General features: G+C 37.4%; 1 protein-coding gene across 1 annotated transcript in view; it reads left to right on the top strand.

The window, feature by feature from the left end:
* The first annotated feature begins 11,554 nt into the window (after positions 1-11,554).
* LOC120537468 (uncharacterized protein C2orf72) overlaps positions 11,555-20,258 on the top strand; it is a 28,662-nt gene continuing 19,958 nt past the window's right edge. The window contains exons 1-2 of the mRNA XM_039766429.1: positions 11,555-12,565; positions 15,730-15,828. Of these exons, the coding sequence (XP_039622363.1) occupies positions 11,923-12,565; positions 15,730-15,828 (742 nt within the window). The 5' untranslated portion in view covers positions 11,555-11,922. The remainder of the gene's footprint in view (positions 12,566-15,729; positions 15,829-20,258) is intronic.

The raw sequence follows: 20,258 nt of genomic DNA, 5'->3' as shown, positions 1-20,258 counted from the left end.
AAACCCCCGCCACTGCTGTACCTTTCTTGCGCCCAACGATGTCTGCTTCTATTGGAACATACGTGGTGGTCGCGGGGAGGAGCCGATACTGTCTTTTAGTTCCCAACACCATGCTCCTGAATTTCGTGAAAACGGCAATGCAAAAGATAAGTTGTATCGTATTGTACTGTATTTTAGCAATGTTATTTTACGATACGTTCCGTGAAATCCAACTTAAAAGCACTGTACCATAGGAATATATAAAATAATTATTTTATGCTGTTCTCATAAGGTACAGAAATCTTCTAATTGTCCAGTTGAAGCTCACGGGGAGTGGGCGCCAATCCAGGTAGCACTGGAAGCAAAATGGAAACCTAACCCGGTATGCGTTCTCTTGTAGGACGCACACATGCAAGCATTTTAACGCGTCCAGGGTAAAACCATGTGTATGAACTTGAGCCCTGTTGGAGGAGTCAAGCAACGGCACTAACAAAACAACTACACTGTATGAAATGGATTGTATTTCTTGGCAGCTACTTTTGACAAACTGAAGCTCTGGCAGTTAAAATAAATTGAGGCGACTGCAGTGACTGAAGCTTAGTTGCTGTTAGAGCTCAAGCCTAAATGTTTGGAACCCCAGTGCTGCCTCCATAGAGCACAGGTGTCAAAATCAGCAATCATACGGAACCCCAGACACTTTTTTACTGTAATTAAAACCATTTACTTCTGCCGTTTCTTCTTCATCTTTTAAAAATCAGTTGGGTAAATCAAATCATGGTTTATTACCGCCACCTACTGGACAGAAGCGTGATTGTAAAATATAAGTCAAAAAAACTAGTTACTAACCACCTCATCAAATACAGCTTACATCCTATATTTAATTTTTCCACTTAGCCTTTATACAATAATAACTTCGAGATAACTCCCATAGCTCAATAAGTGTGGTAAGCTCAAACAATGAATCCCTAAAGATTTTAAATAAACCTGTCCTGTTTTCTTTCTATTTTATATGCCTTACAACAACAAAATATGCCTGATAATTTGAAAATGTACATAATCCTTTTTAATATTTCTAATCATATCATATAATCATGAACAATTAATTTACTATATGTCCAGTTCTAAAACATTTTTAAATCAATTTTTCTTGCCTTGTTTTACCTCCTATCAATGTAAACCCAGCTTTTCCATGAATTCTAGAAAAATGCCTGTCGTTCCTTACATTATCCCACAATTTTTGCGACAACTTAAAAATAAATCATCTTTAAAATCTATTATTTTCTGATATAATTATTGCTGCTAATAGAATCTACTCCTTTGGCATTAATTTTTTGTGACTTGTTTTTTTTTTAAGATTCATAAAACTTAACAGTAATAATAAGATGTAAAGTGACCTAACAGGAGGCCATCACTTGATCCCATTTGCATGTGCTAATTATACAATAACAGTACGGTATAATAAAATGCTTGAAATGGAAAGAGTGAAAGTCTGAGAAATAGTGATCTGTTCTGGAACACAAAACACGTTGATAGTGGTCTCAGGGAAAAGAAAATCAACAGTTTTGGAAGTGTCTCTTGTAGAAGAATGAGAACACTGACAAGTCATTGAATTAAACAATGTGTTTCATCACAAGGAGGAATAAAATTCTAACTATGATCATAGTTGCAGAAAAAATGGTAACCCCCCCCCCACTCCGGAACTGATCTCGAGAATTCTAAGATAGCTGGTCATCTGTTGGCTTGCTTTGCATCTCATTGTTGTTTGGCCGCTGATTAAGAAAAAATGAAATAATTAAGGCTCCTGAATCTTAAAAACTCAAGTTAATTAAATTTAAGGCAACAGAAGGATGCTTAATTAGCAGCAGTAATTAGATACTAGTTAAGAAATTGGTTAAAACAAATACAGTCACTGCAACCCCCCAGGATCTGAGTTTGACACCCCTGCTTTAGTGCCCACACTTAAGAGGTCACTTGGGTTTTTAGTTTAAATTTGATTGAATGTGTGTTACAACTTACTTCTCGGCCACTAGAGTTCATACAAGTGACAATTAGGTGCACTTTTTTCTTGAACCTGGTTGTCTGGAATATGTTTAATGGCAGCGCTTTGTGCTTTTTTTTTTCTTTTTAGATATTTGTATTGAGATTAGAGAAAACAATCACCTATTGCAAGACAAAGAAAAAGTGTGGACAAAGAGATGAAGGCTAAGGGTAAAACAAAGAATAGTTATTAGATAAACTAAGGCCCTCACTACCATCTAAGTAAATGATTTGTTTACAAGGGAATTTACTTGGATTAAATCTAGAGACTTAAATGACAAATGCTCTGTGCCACTATATTTTATAACAGTGGTGCAGTGACATCATACACTAAGTCACGTGATGTCACATTTCACAACCTCTTGATCTGAAATGATACTCACTTCTATAAATAAACTGATATCCCCAAAAAAAACATGAAAATGTATCAACAATATGAAACATTAATTAATGATAGAAATTAATAACAAAAAATCTTAGATTCATAACAATTTTTAGTAACATATGGTATATATACACTAATGGTCAGACGCTATAGAACACTCCATTTTCCAATTTTTATTTAAATTTAAGCAGTTCAAGTCCAGTGAATATCCTGAAATGGTGCAAAGGTATACAGTAAACTACCGGAGAGATAAGGTAGTGGTTTAGGTTACCAAAAACTAAAATATACTGTACTACAAAATATAATCAATCAATCATATAAAGCTTTATTGACATATACACAAAGTATAATATACAAATATAATGAAATTCTTATATGAGTGTCTACCTTGCCAAATATAATTGTTGGCTAACAATTAATGGTACAATTAACAGTACAGTAATGCAACAATAAATAACAATAAATGCTAAACTACAGAACATAAAATACTGTGCAATGGGTAACAACATACAGCCTGGAGTATTAAACATGAGGTAGAATAGGCCAGTTTGCTAAACTGAACAGTGTTGTTTGATGAAGAGTTGTACTCACTGTAACAGGTTAGGGAAAAAGGTAATAAAGTGGCAGTTCTGAGAATCAGTAATAATAGTGAAGTGCATAGCAGATAAGCTAAAACCATGCATACAGTAAGTAAATCACATATACTGTAACTGTCAGTTCTTGGACTACGCAGTACAGCAAGTGAAACTAAGATATTATAGTGCAAAATGCAGAATGTATATCACAATTTAAGCAATAAATACATTCTGACAATATGACAGTGCAAAATAATATGACATGAATGTACAAATCACTACAGAGTCAGATAACTGGTGCAATGTAAGAAAATCAAGAATTGTACATTGTTGACTAATAATGTCTGCACAGCCAATCAATGCTTGTTGAGCAGTTTTTTTTGCCTGAGTATATAAACTGTCTCTGAATGTTGTTGAGCATGAATGGATGGTCTGGTCTTTCTCCGATGGGAAGGAAAGAGAAACGTTCCTGTGGCTTTCTGAGGCAGCATTTACAATAGATATCCTCAGTTTCTGGTAACTACATTCTGGTGATTCTCACAACCCTTTTTAGGGCTTTATGGTCCTGTACAGAACAGCTGCCAAACCAGGATGTAATACATCCCGTAAAGACTGGCTCTATAGCACACCTGCAGAAACTGGTCAGTACTGAAGGAGACAACCATGCCTTTCTCTCACATCTGAAGAGCCTTTGTGCTGATGACTGCTCTGTGCTCTTTCCACTTGACCCTCTCCACAGCATCACCTCCCATGTAGATTGGGTGAGCATTCCTGTTTCCTAAAGTCAATGAACAACTCCTTCGTTTTGCTGATGTTGAGAGTAAGGTTGTTGTCTTGATACCACAAGAAGCCCTTTTTTAGAGAGCAAGTACTGGGTTAACAACTTACAGCTTCTCCTGCAGGAATTAAAGCAAGTAAAGCCTTGAAAAGAATTAATACAGGTGTCCCAACTTTTGTGGATTGGTTATAAATCCTCTGTCTGTATAAGAGCGGTATTTATACAAACTGTGTCATTACACTCTCTGAAGCATTATTTGAACATTATTGCAATGTATTTGTGGAAACGCCACCAATTGTAGTAATTTAAAAGTACTTTGATCCGTTTTTGCTTACTTGCATGCACCGTCCTTATAATAAATGAAAAAAAAAACTTTTGTTACTTACTGGTGTGTCCCTGACGCTTGAAGCAGACAGGATGGCGCTTGTCTGCTTCCTGTCGTGCTTCGTGTCGGCGTTCTTCTGGTGCGGCCGTAGTGTTTGGAGGCTGAGGTGCGATGAAGTAACAGACAGGCGTGTGGCGGACGCAAGCTTAAAAGAAATATGTGGTGCGGAGTGTTGTCATCGTGGGTGGGCGCGCGCAGCGCAGTTTGCACATATAACGTTTAGGCAAGGCGCGTGACTAGGGAGTGCTAGAGGTGTTAGACCCGAGTCAGGTCACACCTGAGCCGGGTTAAAAGCCAATGTTTACGCCAAAAACGGGGGGAGATCAGTTCAGATCAGAAGAATGTCAGTACGTGAGCTGCAAGGTGATGTATCAGCAGGGAATAGACAAGTCAGCTTTAACCCTGAGTTTTTTGGATAGGGGGAGAAATCAGGCTCAGAATCTTTTTTTTTTTTTTGGATCATTATCTTTGGTGCCTGCCATGTGTTGAAAGCAGTTTATGAAACTTTTTATTCTTCATCTTAATTCATCATTGCAGTGTTTGTGTGATTTTTTTATAATTTCTATGTGGACTTTTTTTTTTCTTCAATAAATACACCTTTTTAGTTGTTACATCAGCTGTGTCCGCCTCCCTTATTGTCCCACTGACTCTCATTCCTGATACTTCATGCCCCCAGGTTCCCATATAAGGACTCTGGGTCATGACATGTATATTGCTAGCATAATGGTGAGAAAAAGGAAATTACCGTAATAAAGGAAGACAGAAAGATCATTGTCCCTATTAAAAGTGTAGGTCTTTCTTTTAGAGGAATTACAAATAAATATATAAAATATATTTTATTATTAGACATTCATTAATCATTGAATTAATCAATGTAACTCAAATTTATAACAAAAAAGACAAAAAATATGTTGCTATACATACATACAGTACATACACAATTACTTAAAACATTGAAATGGGCTTCCATCTAGAATTACTTCATGCGTTTTACTCTGTGCTTTTCACTCAGAGCTTCAGCTCTCTGCAACCTTGAATTTAAATAGGTTAAAATACTTAGTGTTGTTACCAACACAATCTTTGATTTTAAGTGAGACCACTGTTTTGTGGTGCAGTTGCCACATGCGGCATGTGACAGCACTGCCACAGTGATTTAAAAGTTGGAGCAATGCATTTCCTGTTCATCGAAAATGGCAGATAGCCTAAAAAGATTATGTGAACTTTTCTTTGTAGACTTTTCATTTTTAAAGTTTTTTTGATCTTTTACACTTTGACTATTAATTTTGGTTAGCATTTTAGCCTTGTTATTTAGTGCCATTACCTTTCTGGTTACAAATTGTGCCTTACTGTTTTAGCTGTGTTTTTTATGTTCTGATTCCTAAAAGCCTGTCTCTCTGAATAAGTAAAAGAGTTAATAATCAATAGTTAATAGAAAATGAATTAAAATATGCTTCTTCCTATTGTATTGCAATGTAAATTCATGCGTCAGAAATTAACAAACAAATGACAGTTAAATCAAATTCTTACCTCTGTAGTAAGAAACCTTGCTCTTGTAGACTTTAGTTCACAAGAACTGGATATTGTAAGGGGCTTTGATCTTTTTCAAAAACAGGTAATGGATGCCTACCAAAGATCACATCCACCATGAACTTCTCTATATAAGTGATTATTTTAGAGGCCATTTGTTTGTCAACAATTAATCATGCAGACGAAGAATGCCCCTAAGCACATCAGCAAAACTACCCTTGAATGACTTAAAAAGAAAACAAAACACAAATTTGGAGCACCCAAACCAAAGTCTAGATCTTCGACCCACTGCGATGCTGTTGTGAATCCTTAAGAGAGGTGTGCATGAACAAATGCCCTCAAACATTAGCTGAAACAGTGCTATAAGGAGACTAGGACAAATTACTTGTTCAGGAAATGTTAATTCCAAGTTGCTGCTTGTAAATGTGGCTCTGTAAGCTACTGATGGACTAGGGGTACTTACTTTTCATATCACTGTTTAAATTACTGACTTTTGTCAAATAATCAAACTGTGAGCGGTATCACATTAAATTGTTTCAGCTGGCATTACAGGTAATGTCTCATACAAGATCTCCTAACTGGGAGACTCATGATCATCAGATGCATATAGCTTTCAATAGGGAGAAATGGTGCAGCAGACTTTCCTTAAATGGAGAAATATGTAAGACAAACATTAATAATCTAGTGTTTATGTGAATGGCACTCTTTTTGATGGATATTAATGTCATACCTGAAAAAGGTAAGATGAGTTGTAGATGTCAGAAAGCAGGCAAATACACAGGAGAGTAGAACCTTTTTAGGTTTTATAGGATATAGCACTTTTTTTTTTTACTTTGATTCACTTTTTAAAACTGAAACAAAAAGATTCTAAGTTTCACTTTGGGGTAAAAAAGAAAAGTGTATTACATGCGTTAACACAATATGTGTCAGAAACAGGAATGCATATTTTGATTAGGCAGTTCCTACCAAAGTTGCCATCATTGGACACTGTTGTATTTCCATGCTTCTAATATGAACACCTCCAAAGGATAAAGCGTTTTACCCTTGTGTATCACACCTTTATCTCACTTTAAATACTCTACTTATGTTACTCAGTTCCATCATTTCTTTCCTTTCCTGCCTCCTACCTTCCAGTATATCTGCTCCTGGTTATAATGAACTGACTTTTAAATACTCAGGGCGTGTACCTTACCTCCTCTTAGCTAGCGAACGAGAAAACTACTTCTTCTTCTTCTTTTGGCTGCTCCCGTTAGGGATTGCCACAGCGGATCACCTTTTTTTCATATCTTCCTTTCCTTTTCATCTTGCTCTATTACATCCATCACCTGCCTGTCCTCTCTCACCACATCCATAAACCTTCTCTTAGGACTTCCTCTTTTCCTCTTGCCTCACAGGTCTATCCTTAGCATCCTTTTCCCAATATACTCAGCATCTATCCTCTGCACATGCCCATACCAATGCAATCTCGCCTCTCTGACTTTGTCTCCAAACCGTACAACCTGACCCTCTAATGTACTTGTTCCAAATCCTATTCATCTTTGTCACACTCTTAGTATCATTAACTCCAGCTCTGTCTCCTGTTTTTTGGTCAGTGCCACAATCTCCAACCCATAGAACATACCTGGTCTCACTGCAATCCTGTAGACCTTCCGTTTCACTCTTGCTGATACCCATCTGTCACAAGTTACTCCTGACACTCTTCTCCACCCAATCCACCCTGCCTACACTCTCTTTTTCACCTCTCTTCCACAATCCCCATTACTCTGTACTGTTGATCCGAAATATTTAAACTCATCCACCTTCTCAAACTCTACTACCTGGAATCTTACCATTCCACTGACCTCCCTTTCATTTACACACGTTTTCTGTCTTGTTCCTACTGACCTTCATTTCTCTCCTCTCTAGATATCTCCACCTCTCCAGGGTCTCCTCAACCTGCTCCATACTCTCGCTACAGATCACAGTGTCATCAGCAAACATCATAGTCCGGAGGGACTCCTGTCTAATCTCATCTGTCAACCTGTCCATCACCATTGTAAATAAGAAAGGGCTCAGAGCTGATCTCTGATTTAATTCCACTTCCACATTGAATGCATCTGTCACTCCTACTGCAGACCTCACCACTGTCACACTTCCCTCATACATATCCTGTACAACTCTTACATACTTCTCTGCTACTCCCAACTTCATCATACAATACCACAACTCCTCTCGAGGCACCCTGTCATATGCTTTCTCCAGGTCCACAAAGACACAATACAACTCCATTTTGGCCTTCTCTATACTTCACCATCAACATCCTCAGAGCAAACATTGCATCTGTGGTGCTCTTTCTGGCATGAAACCATACTACTGCTCACTAATCATCACCTCATTTCTTAACCTAGCTTCCACTACTCTTGTCAATCAACAATCAATCAATCAACATTTATTTATATAGCACATATTCATACAAAAAAATGTAGCTCAAAGTGCTTTACAAAATGAATAGAGAAATAGAAGACACAATAAAAGATAAACATAAGTCAACATTAATTAACATAGAATAAGAGTAAGGTCCGATGGCCAGGGTGGACAGAAAAACAAAAAAACTCCAAAGGTTGGAGAAAAAAATAAAATCTGTAGGGGTTCCAGACCAAGAGACCGCCCAGTCCCCTCTGGGCAATCTACGTAACATTAGTCAAACAGTCCTCTTTGTATTTAGGGTTTTCATGGAAGGACCTGATGATGATGGTCACGTAGACTTCTGGCTTTCAGTCCATCAATGTTGGTGCATCATGATGCTTTGAGTAGGTGGTGCAGGCCGCCACCACAAAGAAACCGGAAAAAGAAACAGAAGAGAGAGTAGGGGTCAGTATGGATTTTGGAGCCACTGTGAATAATTATTATGAAGAATTGAACATACAGAGTATCAGTATTAAGTTAAAGTTTTTCATAACTTCATGCTGTGGCTCATCAATTTTATCCCCCTGTAATTACTACAGCTCTGCACATCTCCCATATTTTTAAAAATTGGTACCAGTACACTTCCACAGCCATGTCCATCCTTTTTGCAAAATCCACTATCATCTGACTTTCTTCATTTCTCTCCTTGACACAATACCTACCCATCACCTGCTCATCTCCTCTGTTCCCTTCACCAACATTGAAATATGCTCCAATTACCACTGTATGTCCCTTGGGTACATTGTCCATCACTTCATCCAACTCACTCCAGAAATCTTCTTTCTCATCTATCGCACACCCAACTTGTGGGGTATATGCACTAACAACATTCATCATCACACCTTCAATTTCCAGCTTCATAATCATCATTCTGCCTTACACACTTTTCACCTTCAAAACACTCTTGACATACTGTTCCATCAGAATAACCCCTATCCCATTTCTCCTCCCATCCACACCATGACAGAATAATTTGATTCCACCTCCAACCCACCTGGCCTTGCTCCCCTTCCATTTAGTCTCTTGCATGCACAATATATCAATCTTCCTTCTTTCCTTCACATGAGCTAACTCTCTCCCCTTACCAGTCATACTGCCAACATTCAAGGTTCCTACCTCAGTTCCACTCTTTTTAGCTTCCTCCTCTCCTCCTGCCTCCAGACATGTCTCCCCCCTCTTCTCCTTCTTTGGGGAACAGTAGCCCAAATTCCACCAGCACCCGATTGGCTAACAGTACTGGTTATGACAGTTGTTAACCCAGGCCTCAACCAATCTGTATTGTTGTCCACATATTGATCTGACACAATTTTACACCGGATGTCCTACCTGATGTGAATTGTGAATTTCCCCTTGGGATTAATAAAGCATCTATCTATCTATCTATCTATCTATCTATCTATCTATCTATCTATCTATCTATCTATCTATCTATCTATCTATCTATCTATCTATCTATCTATCTATCTATCTATCTATCTATCTGATGTAACCCTCCCCATTTACCCGGGCTTGGGATTGGCACGAAGAAACACACTTGTTTGTGCATCCCCTGTTCTACCCATTCGAAGTGTTTCATTTGGCCTTCTTTTCAAAGCAGCATAGAGACAATGCTTTATTTCTGCCCACATAATCCAGCAGGTTGTTATATTAGATGGCACAAAATCTTGGGTCTACACTGTCTTTCTATCTTATTTAAAGTAGGTATGATGACAGAGATGTTAAATATAATTTGAAATGTAGTGGTGGGGAATTGCGATGATATAATTGTATAAGTGAGGTCAGGTGCACTTTAGATAAAGGTCGGCAAACATTAGAACTTTAGGTCAGATAGTTTATACAAGCACTCTCTCCACGCCTGTTTTACTGTTTTCCTTTGTACTGAAAAATATAGTAATTTATACTATATGCCATTAGGATTGTGAATGAACACATCCAGGACCATCTTTGCAGCCCACCTCATCTTGCTTTAAAATTAAACAGGGGAAGGGCACTAAACCACCAACCAATAAATGTTTTTATTGGTCAGAAGGGTGATAGGGCATTCATGCAGACAGGCATGTGACAGCTGTTGACTGACCTACCAGCAAGGCATAAGATTAAATAAATATATACCCCTCAAGACAAGCCCATTTTCACACCAAAATGTTAAAGTCACCAAATGGCTTGTCTCAAAATGAAGATCAAGACCTAAATATTTGGACTGTTCTCAATATACAGATGAAAAGTGTTAATCATTACTTTAGTGACATTAATAAAACAAGGTAAGCTTAATAGGGTAACAGTTGGCAGTCATGAATTTTTAAACAAACTAACTAAACAAAGTACTTCAGAGTTTGTAGACACGTTATATCTGAGAAGACCTGTAAAGAAATTACTCAGTTTCAAAATTGAATCCTAATTTTCTTTCTTCAGCTTAAAAGATAAAGTTTTAATTTCTTTCATAAACCTTTACAAAAAACACTTTACCGTTCACCTAAACTACATTGAAAGAATCTTTTTTTTTCTAACAGTCAACCTTTATTAAAATTGAATCTTGTATTGCATGTGCCAAAGCCACACAATTTATTTTTTCACAAATATTTCATAAATCAATGGTTCTCAAACTGTGGGGGGCGCGAAGATGTGAAAAAGAAAACAAGAATCAAAAATATGAAAAATACATCTATTGAAACCAAAACAAATTAACTTAAACTACATTCTGATACTAGAAAAATAAATATAGAGTTAGATAAATGTCGATAAAAGTTAATTAGGTATAATAAAATGTGCATCCATGATATATCATTAATTAAAAAAGAACAAATTGGTATTAGTGGGCTCCTTTCAAAAAAACGTTAGAGGGGCGCGTTTAAAACTGTTATGAAAACTCGGGTCGCAAATAATTAAAAGGTTGAGAAACGCGGTCATAAATAATGACATTTTCTGACATGATGACAAAGCAATATATTCCAATACAGGCTTGCATGTACCGGGACCATGTACTCTCAGCTCCTGTGGCAACGAAGGAAGCACAGTTAAGTTGTTCATGAGGCCATCCCGCTTTCAATCACAATCGGGCTATTTAAAAATTGTCACTCAAAGCAACCTGATTTTCTTCTGCATATTGCAAGAAATGAGACATGGGGAGAACTCTACATACACTGCCCAGATTGTGATTTGAGGATTTGGAACCAGGTCCCTCGCTGTGTTGCCACAGCACTAACCACTGTGCTTCAGAGCCACAACTTAATTGAATACATTTAAATATTTATTATTTGAACTGAAAAGAATATTTAAAAAGAGAGTAAATCTCTTATTTTGTGTTTAGTGTCAAAGTTGTATTAAATATTTTATTTTACTAAATATGAATTAGCAGCGAAATCAGTATATGTTTCTGTTTTTGACACTAAATCAATTAATACACTCAAGCATTTAGAGGTGTAAATGTTCCATCTTTCCATCTATTACCTAACTGGTTCAAATAAGTACAGAATAAGTACTTATTAATCTGTGCTTATAAAATGCTTGTGATTGTATTTTTTTGACATCTCACAATTTATTACATTACTGCAAACAGAAAGCACGCAACCCTCTTTCCCCAGTGGTTTAACCAGTGTAACTGGCTTGCTCTCAGGCAACCTTTGAAACGTCCCTTGGGAGAAGTTCACTGACACGCCGTTTCAGGTAAAGCCGGCCAATCAGGTGCTGGGTCCTGGCTACGGGGCTTCCGGAGGTCCAGTGTGTTTAAGGAGGATGAGGTGGAGCGTCAAGTTGAGCTCAGCCGCGAGTGTGTATCGGTGGTACGGGAGGACGAAGGTGATGTTTTCTGTAGATGGCACTTCCACCAGACCAAGATGATGAGCTGTCAGACGAAGAGTTTGAAGAGGTTTTGAACGATATCGGAGGCAGGCATCGGATCTACCTGGTTGGAGACATTTGGGAAAATGAGAGAACAGCACGAGCCAGGCAGCTGTCGGAGTTGGTGAATGACCTCTTTGATTTGGATCTGGCTGAACAGTGCAGAATGCACAACGGTGACTCTTCCGCCGGCGCAAACTCGGTAAATGCGAATATTTCGGGAGCTTTCACCTGTCCCACAGCGTCACGCAGCATGTGCAAGAAACAGGCGCGGACGATCGACTCGCCTCTCGTGGTCTTTGTATTGAGTCAAGGAAGCCTGCGTAATACCGCCCGGCGTGCCTCCTTACGGGTGATCCTAAAAGACGTGCGAGGCCGTATCAAGTTTTCGAGGCAGCGGCCAGCACTGTTGGGACTCGTCTACTCCCCCGGTGGCCGCAGCACGGACAGTCCTGACCTGATATACCAGCTGGACCAGCAACTGCGATCAGTTTTTCGGAATCTGTCTAAAGAAGCAGTACAAACCGGGCTGTTCGTCCCTAAGGACGCGACGGTGAAGGTGGAAATCAAGAGGAGTGTCTGCAGACTACTGCGAGCCACACGGGGAGACCAGACAGGTAAGATTTTAATTTACAGAACATGAACTGCGCTACTTCGTGGGGGAACCTCCTTGAGCGCTGCTTGGGGAGGATGAGTTAGTTCGTGTGTGCCTAGCTGCCGGTCGACCCTCATTTGTCTCTCAAGGATCGAGTTGAACTTTACGACTTTGGTGCATTCCACAACATTTATAACATTTCAGTATTATTACTGTTCTACGAATTGTTCTTTGCTGCAGTATTGCTTATATTTCTTTGAAACTTACACTTAATTTCACAGTAAAGTTCAAAAGGGCTTACTTAATAAGCTCGGTAGCACTACATGCCGAGTAATGTAGTATCAAAAACGTTGTTCTTGCTGCGATGAGGAGGTTGGTCATATCTGATTTGTATTTAGTTTACGCATGTAACGTTCTTTTTAGAATAGTCAGTAGTTAAAATAAAACTCAGAACCCTTGATTCTAAAGATAGTAAATGGTTAACCCAGATTAGTTAGTTTTTGTGGTATTTTGTGAGGATCTGGCATTGTTGGCATTAGCACCTATAACAGAATCATTGTGAGCCTCTTGGACAAATAATTAGATCAAGATGTTAGTGACAGCAAGTGTCACTGCCAAGATACCTTGAGGAGAGAGATAACGTGAGACTTATTAACGGCCAATCAACAAGAATGTCACAAAAATCAATACCAATGGGCTTGCCAGCAGCAAGAGTGTGCTATGCCAAAATAAGATTTTCAGCTTTGATCCAAGTGCTGTTACTGAGGGTTAACTCAGTGGATCGAAAATTAAAAACCACATGAGGTAGACACAAAGCTGAAGTGTATAAGATTGATGCTACAACAGTGTAACTCACAGAAAGCTGGTAATTTTCAATGATAGTCGTGCTTTGCGTCTGGCTTTCAGTCTGGCTCGTTTTTCCGGTGGAAGTCTGTCTGAAGGAGGCAGCTATGTATGAGGGTAACTAGGCTTAACAGATCTCTTCTTTGCATGTAACAAAGATAGCTTCAGTATCTCAAAAGCCATCCAAGAATCAGAAGTTAACTTTTGAACAGTTTACATTGGAAAATATTCAGTTAAATGACCAAGCTGGTTAAACCTGTTTGAATGTCCGTATATATGCTTTAGGATGCTTATTGTTTTTTGGCTTTGTTAACTCTGACACCAGCATGTGAAATTTCTGGCAATTATACTAGTTTTTAATCTAAGAGTTGTCAAATTGACTTTCCTAGGAGTCTTCATCTAGGTTCGTTAACATCTGCATTTGATTCTAGTAAATTCCTTTACTGATAGATTCCTGGGATGCTTGTGTGTGTTAATGAGAGCAGATGATGTCTACACAGATAATTAAGAGGTTCACATCTCACTGGGCTTAAATATTATGCCTAAAATGCTTGTCAAACAAAGTTATCCACTATCTAGGCATTCCTGTCTTGAAGTGTTCTTAGGGCCAGGGGACTGGGTGTTGTAGCTCATTTGGCATAAGCTTCAGTTACGAGGACTGCTCAGCTTAATGATGTTTCATGATTAACAGGGACCAAAATAATAGGGCTATGAAAGTTGTAAGGAAAGACATCATCATGTATTGATATAAGATTTAAAAGTAAAAGCGGGCAATCAGCCCTTGGTCATTTGACCACAAGTATAAATCTAAGGTGTGTGTGTATAAAGTTTATTCAAGAACAGTTCATCAAACTCTTTAGAGAGAATCACTTTGGTCAAGTTGTGGTGTATAAACCCTTATTACACCTAAAAAGTACTTTTTTGAAGGTAAAATGGAGCAAAGAAGACAAACTTTGAGTGGGCCCTTCCATTCAGAGAGGTCATCTTTCACCTTGTTCTCCGCAAGTGGACAAGAACATGTACATTATACTGAACCCCTGAAGTTGTCTATACGCCCAGATGTTTATATCCTAAAAACAAATAGGGTATAGTGGCTCTGTGTATGGCGTGGATGTGTAATACTGGTATCTTTTATGATCAGACAGATGGCAAGGTGGCTGTTGTGTCGTGTTGCGTTGGCTTTTCTTATTTCACTGTGTTAACTTAATAGGAGCTGTACAAATTTGCATTTCGCTTTAATGAGTATGTTAAAATAGGCTGTGTATAAAACAGAGTATCTGCATAGATAATGTTTAAATGTTCAATGTGAAAATTTCAAAGCTGGTCAAACATTTGCATTGAACTGCATGAAACATGAATTTGACTGCTGATTGAGTTACCAATAACCTAATATGCATATCCTTGAGATATGTACTAAGAAACTGAGTAATAGAGTACATCTACCAACGTGAAAAACACGTCTAAAGTATTCCTTTATTTTATAAATATAAAATGTGTACTCTGACATGCTCCTAACTGTTTAACTTGTCAAAAAATGCACCATCACAAAATTTATTTATTCACCCAATTTTTAAACCCATTGACTTCCATACAGTATTTTCGCATGTAGACCCAGAATCCCATGGCATAGAACTATCAAAGCTAAGCTTGATTGGCTGTATTATTTGTCCTATGAGTCTGTATCCTTATTTTTATGTTTCTGCTGCTGTATGCATGTGAATATCCCCTTGGAATTAATAAAGTTTATCTAATCTAATCAAAACCACAGCTGTGGAACCATAGGGAAGCTAGTTCAAGACGGACAGTATCGGAGGACCTTTGTTGATACCCTATTTGCCAGCCTGCATAACAGGCAATAAGATGAAAGAACTTATATTTATGTTTATACTTAATTATAGTTGCAATACTTATCATATATTGGGTGTTACTTAAAAAATAGAATGTATGAGATGTTCATACCTTATTTTTCAGTTGACATTTTTGATGACTGGACAGTCTTCTGCGTTTCATTTTTCTACCAAGTAGATTATAGCAACATTAAACAAATTGTTTCCACTTCTCATAAATTAGTGTTTTGTTTTTCTTTTACAAATAGCGCTGACATGTTAAGAAATTGTATGTTGTTACAGTAAAACATAAGAAACTAATCTAGGTGCAGACCTCCCTCAAATAGTCATGCATACCAACATATATAGTATTACAGCCTTATGAGGTTCCTTTAACTCCAAAAAGCTGTGGGCATGGGTAACATTTTCCCGACTTCATTATTTGATCTTTAGTTAAGAAATGTTGGTTTCAATTATCTTTTCTATGTTTAACTTTTATTTGTTTGACATTGTGCAGCTGATACTTCAACAAGAAGTTCCTCCTGGTGCTTTCTGCAATGTTTTTACCTGTGGGGAAGCAGCAAACGAACACAGCAGCTTGTTGGTGAAAAACAAGGTATTGATGCCTCTTCTTTGGGTTAATGTGACACTGCCTACTGTTCTTGAGAATATCTGCTGTACTTTTTTAGAATTAGACTATGTATGTAATACCTGTCTAAAAGATGATGATGATGGTGGTGGTTAAGGACTTCTTTAAGATCATACTTATAACCTCACACTGGGCAAAAGTTGAAAATAAGCAGATTTCATTTGCACTTAAAAAATGGAAAGTGCTTTTTTCTTTTTCTTTCCTCTCAATACTTCTATTTATATACATAACCAAGAGGGAACTATAGCCTATTCCATAATAAGGTATAAAATAAAACAAACCCTGTATTTGGAGAGCACAGGTGAAATGCAAATGTGACAAGTATGTAACTTTTGGGATTTCTCAGATCAATGAGAAATGTTTAAGATTGTAGCTTCCCAGTGAGGAGCTATGCTGGCTGTTTGTAGAGGAACATTGAGAGTTAATTATGCCACATACCGTCCTAAGAGATTTTTATATATACAGTATATATTAGGAATGGGCGAAACTGGCCAAGGATAGCTGTGCCAAGCTTGTGGCATCATATTCAAAAAGACTTGAGGCTGTAATTGCTGCCAAAGGTGCATCGACAAAGTATTGAGCAAAGGCTGTGAATACTTATGTACATGTGATTTCATAGGTTTTTTTTTTATTTTTAATAAAATTGCAAAAACCTCAAATAAACTTTTTTCATGTTGTCATTATGGGGTGTTGTGTAGAATTCTGAGGAAAAAAATGAATTTAATCCATTTTGGAATAAGGCTGTAACATAACAAAATGTGGAAAAAATGATGCGCTGTGAATACTTTCCGGATGCACTGTATGCAGGGTGTGGAAACACGCCTCAGACAGTGCTTTGGTCAGGGTGGCATTTTCATGTATTTTATTTTATTTATTTTTGTAATATTACAAAACAGTAATATTGGTAAATTATGTACCTAAAGAATTACATACACATCCAGTACCTTATTTATATACTACCTTAAAAAATGGTATGAAATAAAATTTTAATTTTAAAGTTTTAATATTTTGTATTAAGTAGTACACATTGATGCGCCACATGTCAGTAGATAGCACTGGTGTTCATTTTCTTGATATACATATACTGACATGGGTGTGGGGGGGTGGAGAGAAAATGACTGAGTAGGGGGTGTTTTGACAGACCTGTTGCAGTGCCATAGAAAAGTTGCACAGGTAACAATTACGCTCTTTCTCTCTCTCTCTCTTTATTTATTTTTTTTCCTTTTTTCATTTTATGTTTCTGTAAGAATCAATGTCGTATCACATAAGTGCTAAATAGGTTATCTTAGAATGGCACTAAAACCAAAATAAGTCTCTAGTACCTCAATATTTGATTCACCAGTCTATGCCTACTATGCTAATATAATGACACAATTCTTTGAAATAGAAGTGTAATGATTATCCCTACACATGTTAAGGTTTGCAGTGTCTTTACTTATCTATGCAAAGAATGCAACTTAACCATCCAAGTAGTGCATCGTGTCAGTTTTTAGGTGAGATAGCACCTACAGAGATCTGTTTTAGAGTTCCAGGAGCAAAGCTGTAGGTAGAGCATTGTTTTCCAACTGTTTTTCTGTGGTAGCACACTATTTGCAACCCAAAAAATCCCAAGGCACAATTCTACCAACCACAAAAGCATTAAATCTATACGCATGCTAAACTGTCTGAAGGAGCGGGACTGGGGGGGGGTATATTAAAAAAAAAGCAGGTTGGAGATTGCTAATTGCAGACAGCACAAAATGAGCATGGAATAATTTTCCATCTGCTTTAGCCTTTTGCCCACTCATACAGACTGTCTTCTCTGCCTCACTTCACTGACTTGGGGTGAGGGGCGACTTGTATGCCCACTATCCCTTGGCTCTGTGAAAGTTGCTGGCAAACATGCACCCAGGCAGATGGACCCCACATCTCCTGGCTGCTAAACTACTCTCTAAGTAACTGTGTCTGCAAAACGGTGACCAAGGAGCTGCTTTTATGTCGGTTTCTCCGGGCCGTATTTATGGACATTTAATACAAGGTTTTAATGTATGCCCATTTAAGAGATGGTTATTCTTTCAATTAAATCAGTTTTCTGCACTGCATTCAAAGTCAATGTTTATTTTGATTATTTAATTTTTACTTTGCAATCCTGCAGTACTTCTTTATATTCCTTGCTTTGTACCCCAATAAATACAAGTTATCGGCAATATACTAACAACCCAATTGTGCTTCACTCAATCAGAATTTGGAACCAATGTAGGAAGTATTTTAAGATAGAAAAGCTTTTATCGGTGGCACCTCTGCACGAGAACCACCTTTATCCACCCTCTCAAACGTACTCAGTTTTTAATGCCTGGAAAACATTCAAGATTAAATCACTTAGCGATCTGAACACAGGCAACGTTTTTGCATCTTATGAACAATTACACTCCAAATTTAATTTACCAGCAACACATTTCTTTTACTACATTCAAATTTGAAATTTTGTTAAACAAAACCTGCCCAGTTTTCCTCACCTCCCACCTACCTCTATGCCAGAAAAAATATTTCTCAGTCTCGAGGACTCAGACAGCATTTCTGTAATATATAAAACTATTTTACAGTCCCTCCCTTTCAAAGATCCAAGAGAATAGTGGGGAAAAGGATCTCTTACTCAATATTTCAGAAAAGGAGTGGAAGGCAGCCATGTACAGAATTCACTCGAGCTCTATATATATATATATATATATATATATATATATATATATATATATATATATATATATATATATATATATATATATATATATATATATATATATATATATATATATATATATAGCAAAATATATAGCAAAATACCCGCGTTTCGCAGCGGAGAAGTAGTGTGTTAAAGAAGTTATGAAAAAGAAAAGGGAACATTTTAAAAATAACGTAACATGATTGTCGATGTAATTGTTTTGTGACTGTTATGAGTGTTGCTGTCATCGAGGATTTGATTATCATTATTTCTTTCAATCAGGTTCGTATTTGGAGGATGTGTTGTGTTCAAGTTGATTGGGTAGTCGCGGCCACGCACATAAAATCCGTTGCTGGGGGGACACCACACATACAATAATCAGCTGCATGCCAGCACAGATTAAAATGCTTGCTGGGGAGACGCCATGGGCATGATTATCAGCTACACGCCACACATTACATTGGTTGCTGGGGACACTCTGCTGATTGCCCACTGTTGTGACAGAAAATTAAAGTCATATTACGGACATCAAAGCAAGTATTATTGTCAGAGAAAATTACAGGCATTATACGGGAATACAAACCAGTATTATTGCGAGAGAAAATTAAAGACACACAATACATTGACGCATATTACAGCCACATACAAGCCAGTATTAGTGTAACAGAAAATATTTCGGATGTATCTACTAACAACATGCCACCCAAAAAAAAAGGGCACGTCAAGTAGGACAAAGGACACAATCAAATCCTATATAAGCAACATCTCCCAGAAGAACTGTTAGCTCAAAAAGTAAACATCGAGAAAAGAAAGGCTGAAAGACAAAGAAAAATACGAGCAAATAGATAGATTGAAGAAAAACAAAATGACCGTCAGAAAAACGCTGAAATAGAAAGACTCTGAAGAGCAAACCTTAGAAAAAGTTGACATTTACTTGCCAGAACCAGTATTCACCCATGGTCTGTTATATGTTGCATTATCAACAGTTAGAAGTTTTCCAGATGTTGTTGTCAAGGTTTTAGATGGTCCTGAACAAGGCAAACTGTTCCCAAACTCAGACAGAATATTTACAAGAAATGTTGTCTACGTATAATTAAATTGTATAGAAAAATTTCATGAGGTGAAAAAATAGAAAATTTTACCTAAATATCTTCTTCAGATATTGTGTCTTACAGATTGTTACAAAGTTTTACACTACACAAGGCAATATTAATTATACTTGCTGTATTGTCATACGTTTCTATTTTATTTTTATTGTTATTTTACTTTAGGCTTCTTGCAAAAATATTTTTGACAAAAAAAAAATTAAGACAAGAAACAGAATGAGGTCAAGGTCCCTTGCCATTTAATATAGACTGTTCCTACTAATGTTTATGCACTACTGTTCTAGCGCACCGTTATTGTAACGGGCCTAATGTCTTATATATTAACTGCATGGCCAAAAAAAAAAGTCGCCACTAGTCGAGCCTCCTATTGGATAATTACTGCTTGGGCAATTATCTTTCAGCTGGCAACACTTTATTTAACCAACTGGTGCAATGAGTTGCTTCTCATTTCTTAAACAACCATGTCAAAAGACACATCTCATGGTCGTGGAAAAGATGTTAGTCTGTTTGAGAAGGGTCAAATCCTTGGCAAGCAGAGAAAACATGTAAGGAGATTGCAGAAACTACTAAAATTGGGTTAAGAACTGTCCAAC

This window comes from Polypterus senegalus, chromosome 1 (genome assembly GCF_016835505.1).
Source record: "Polypterus senegalus isolate Bchr_013 chromosome 1, ASM1683550v1, whole genome shotgun sequence".
NCBI classification, from domain to species: Eukaryota; Metazoa; Chordata; class Cladistia; order Polypteriformes; family Polypteridae; genus Polypterus; species Polypterus senegalus.
Note: the sequence above shows the minus strand (reverse complement) of the source record. Positions and strands in the feature narration are given on the sequence as shown.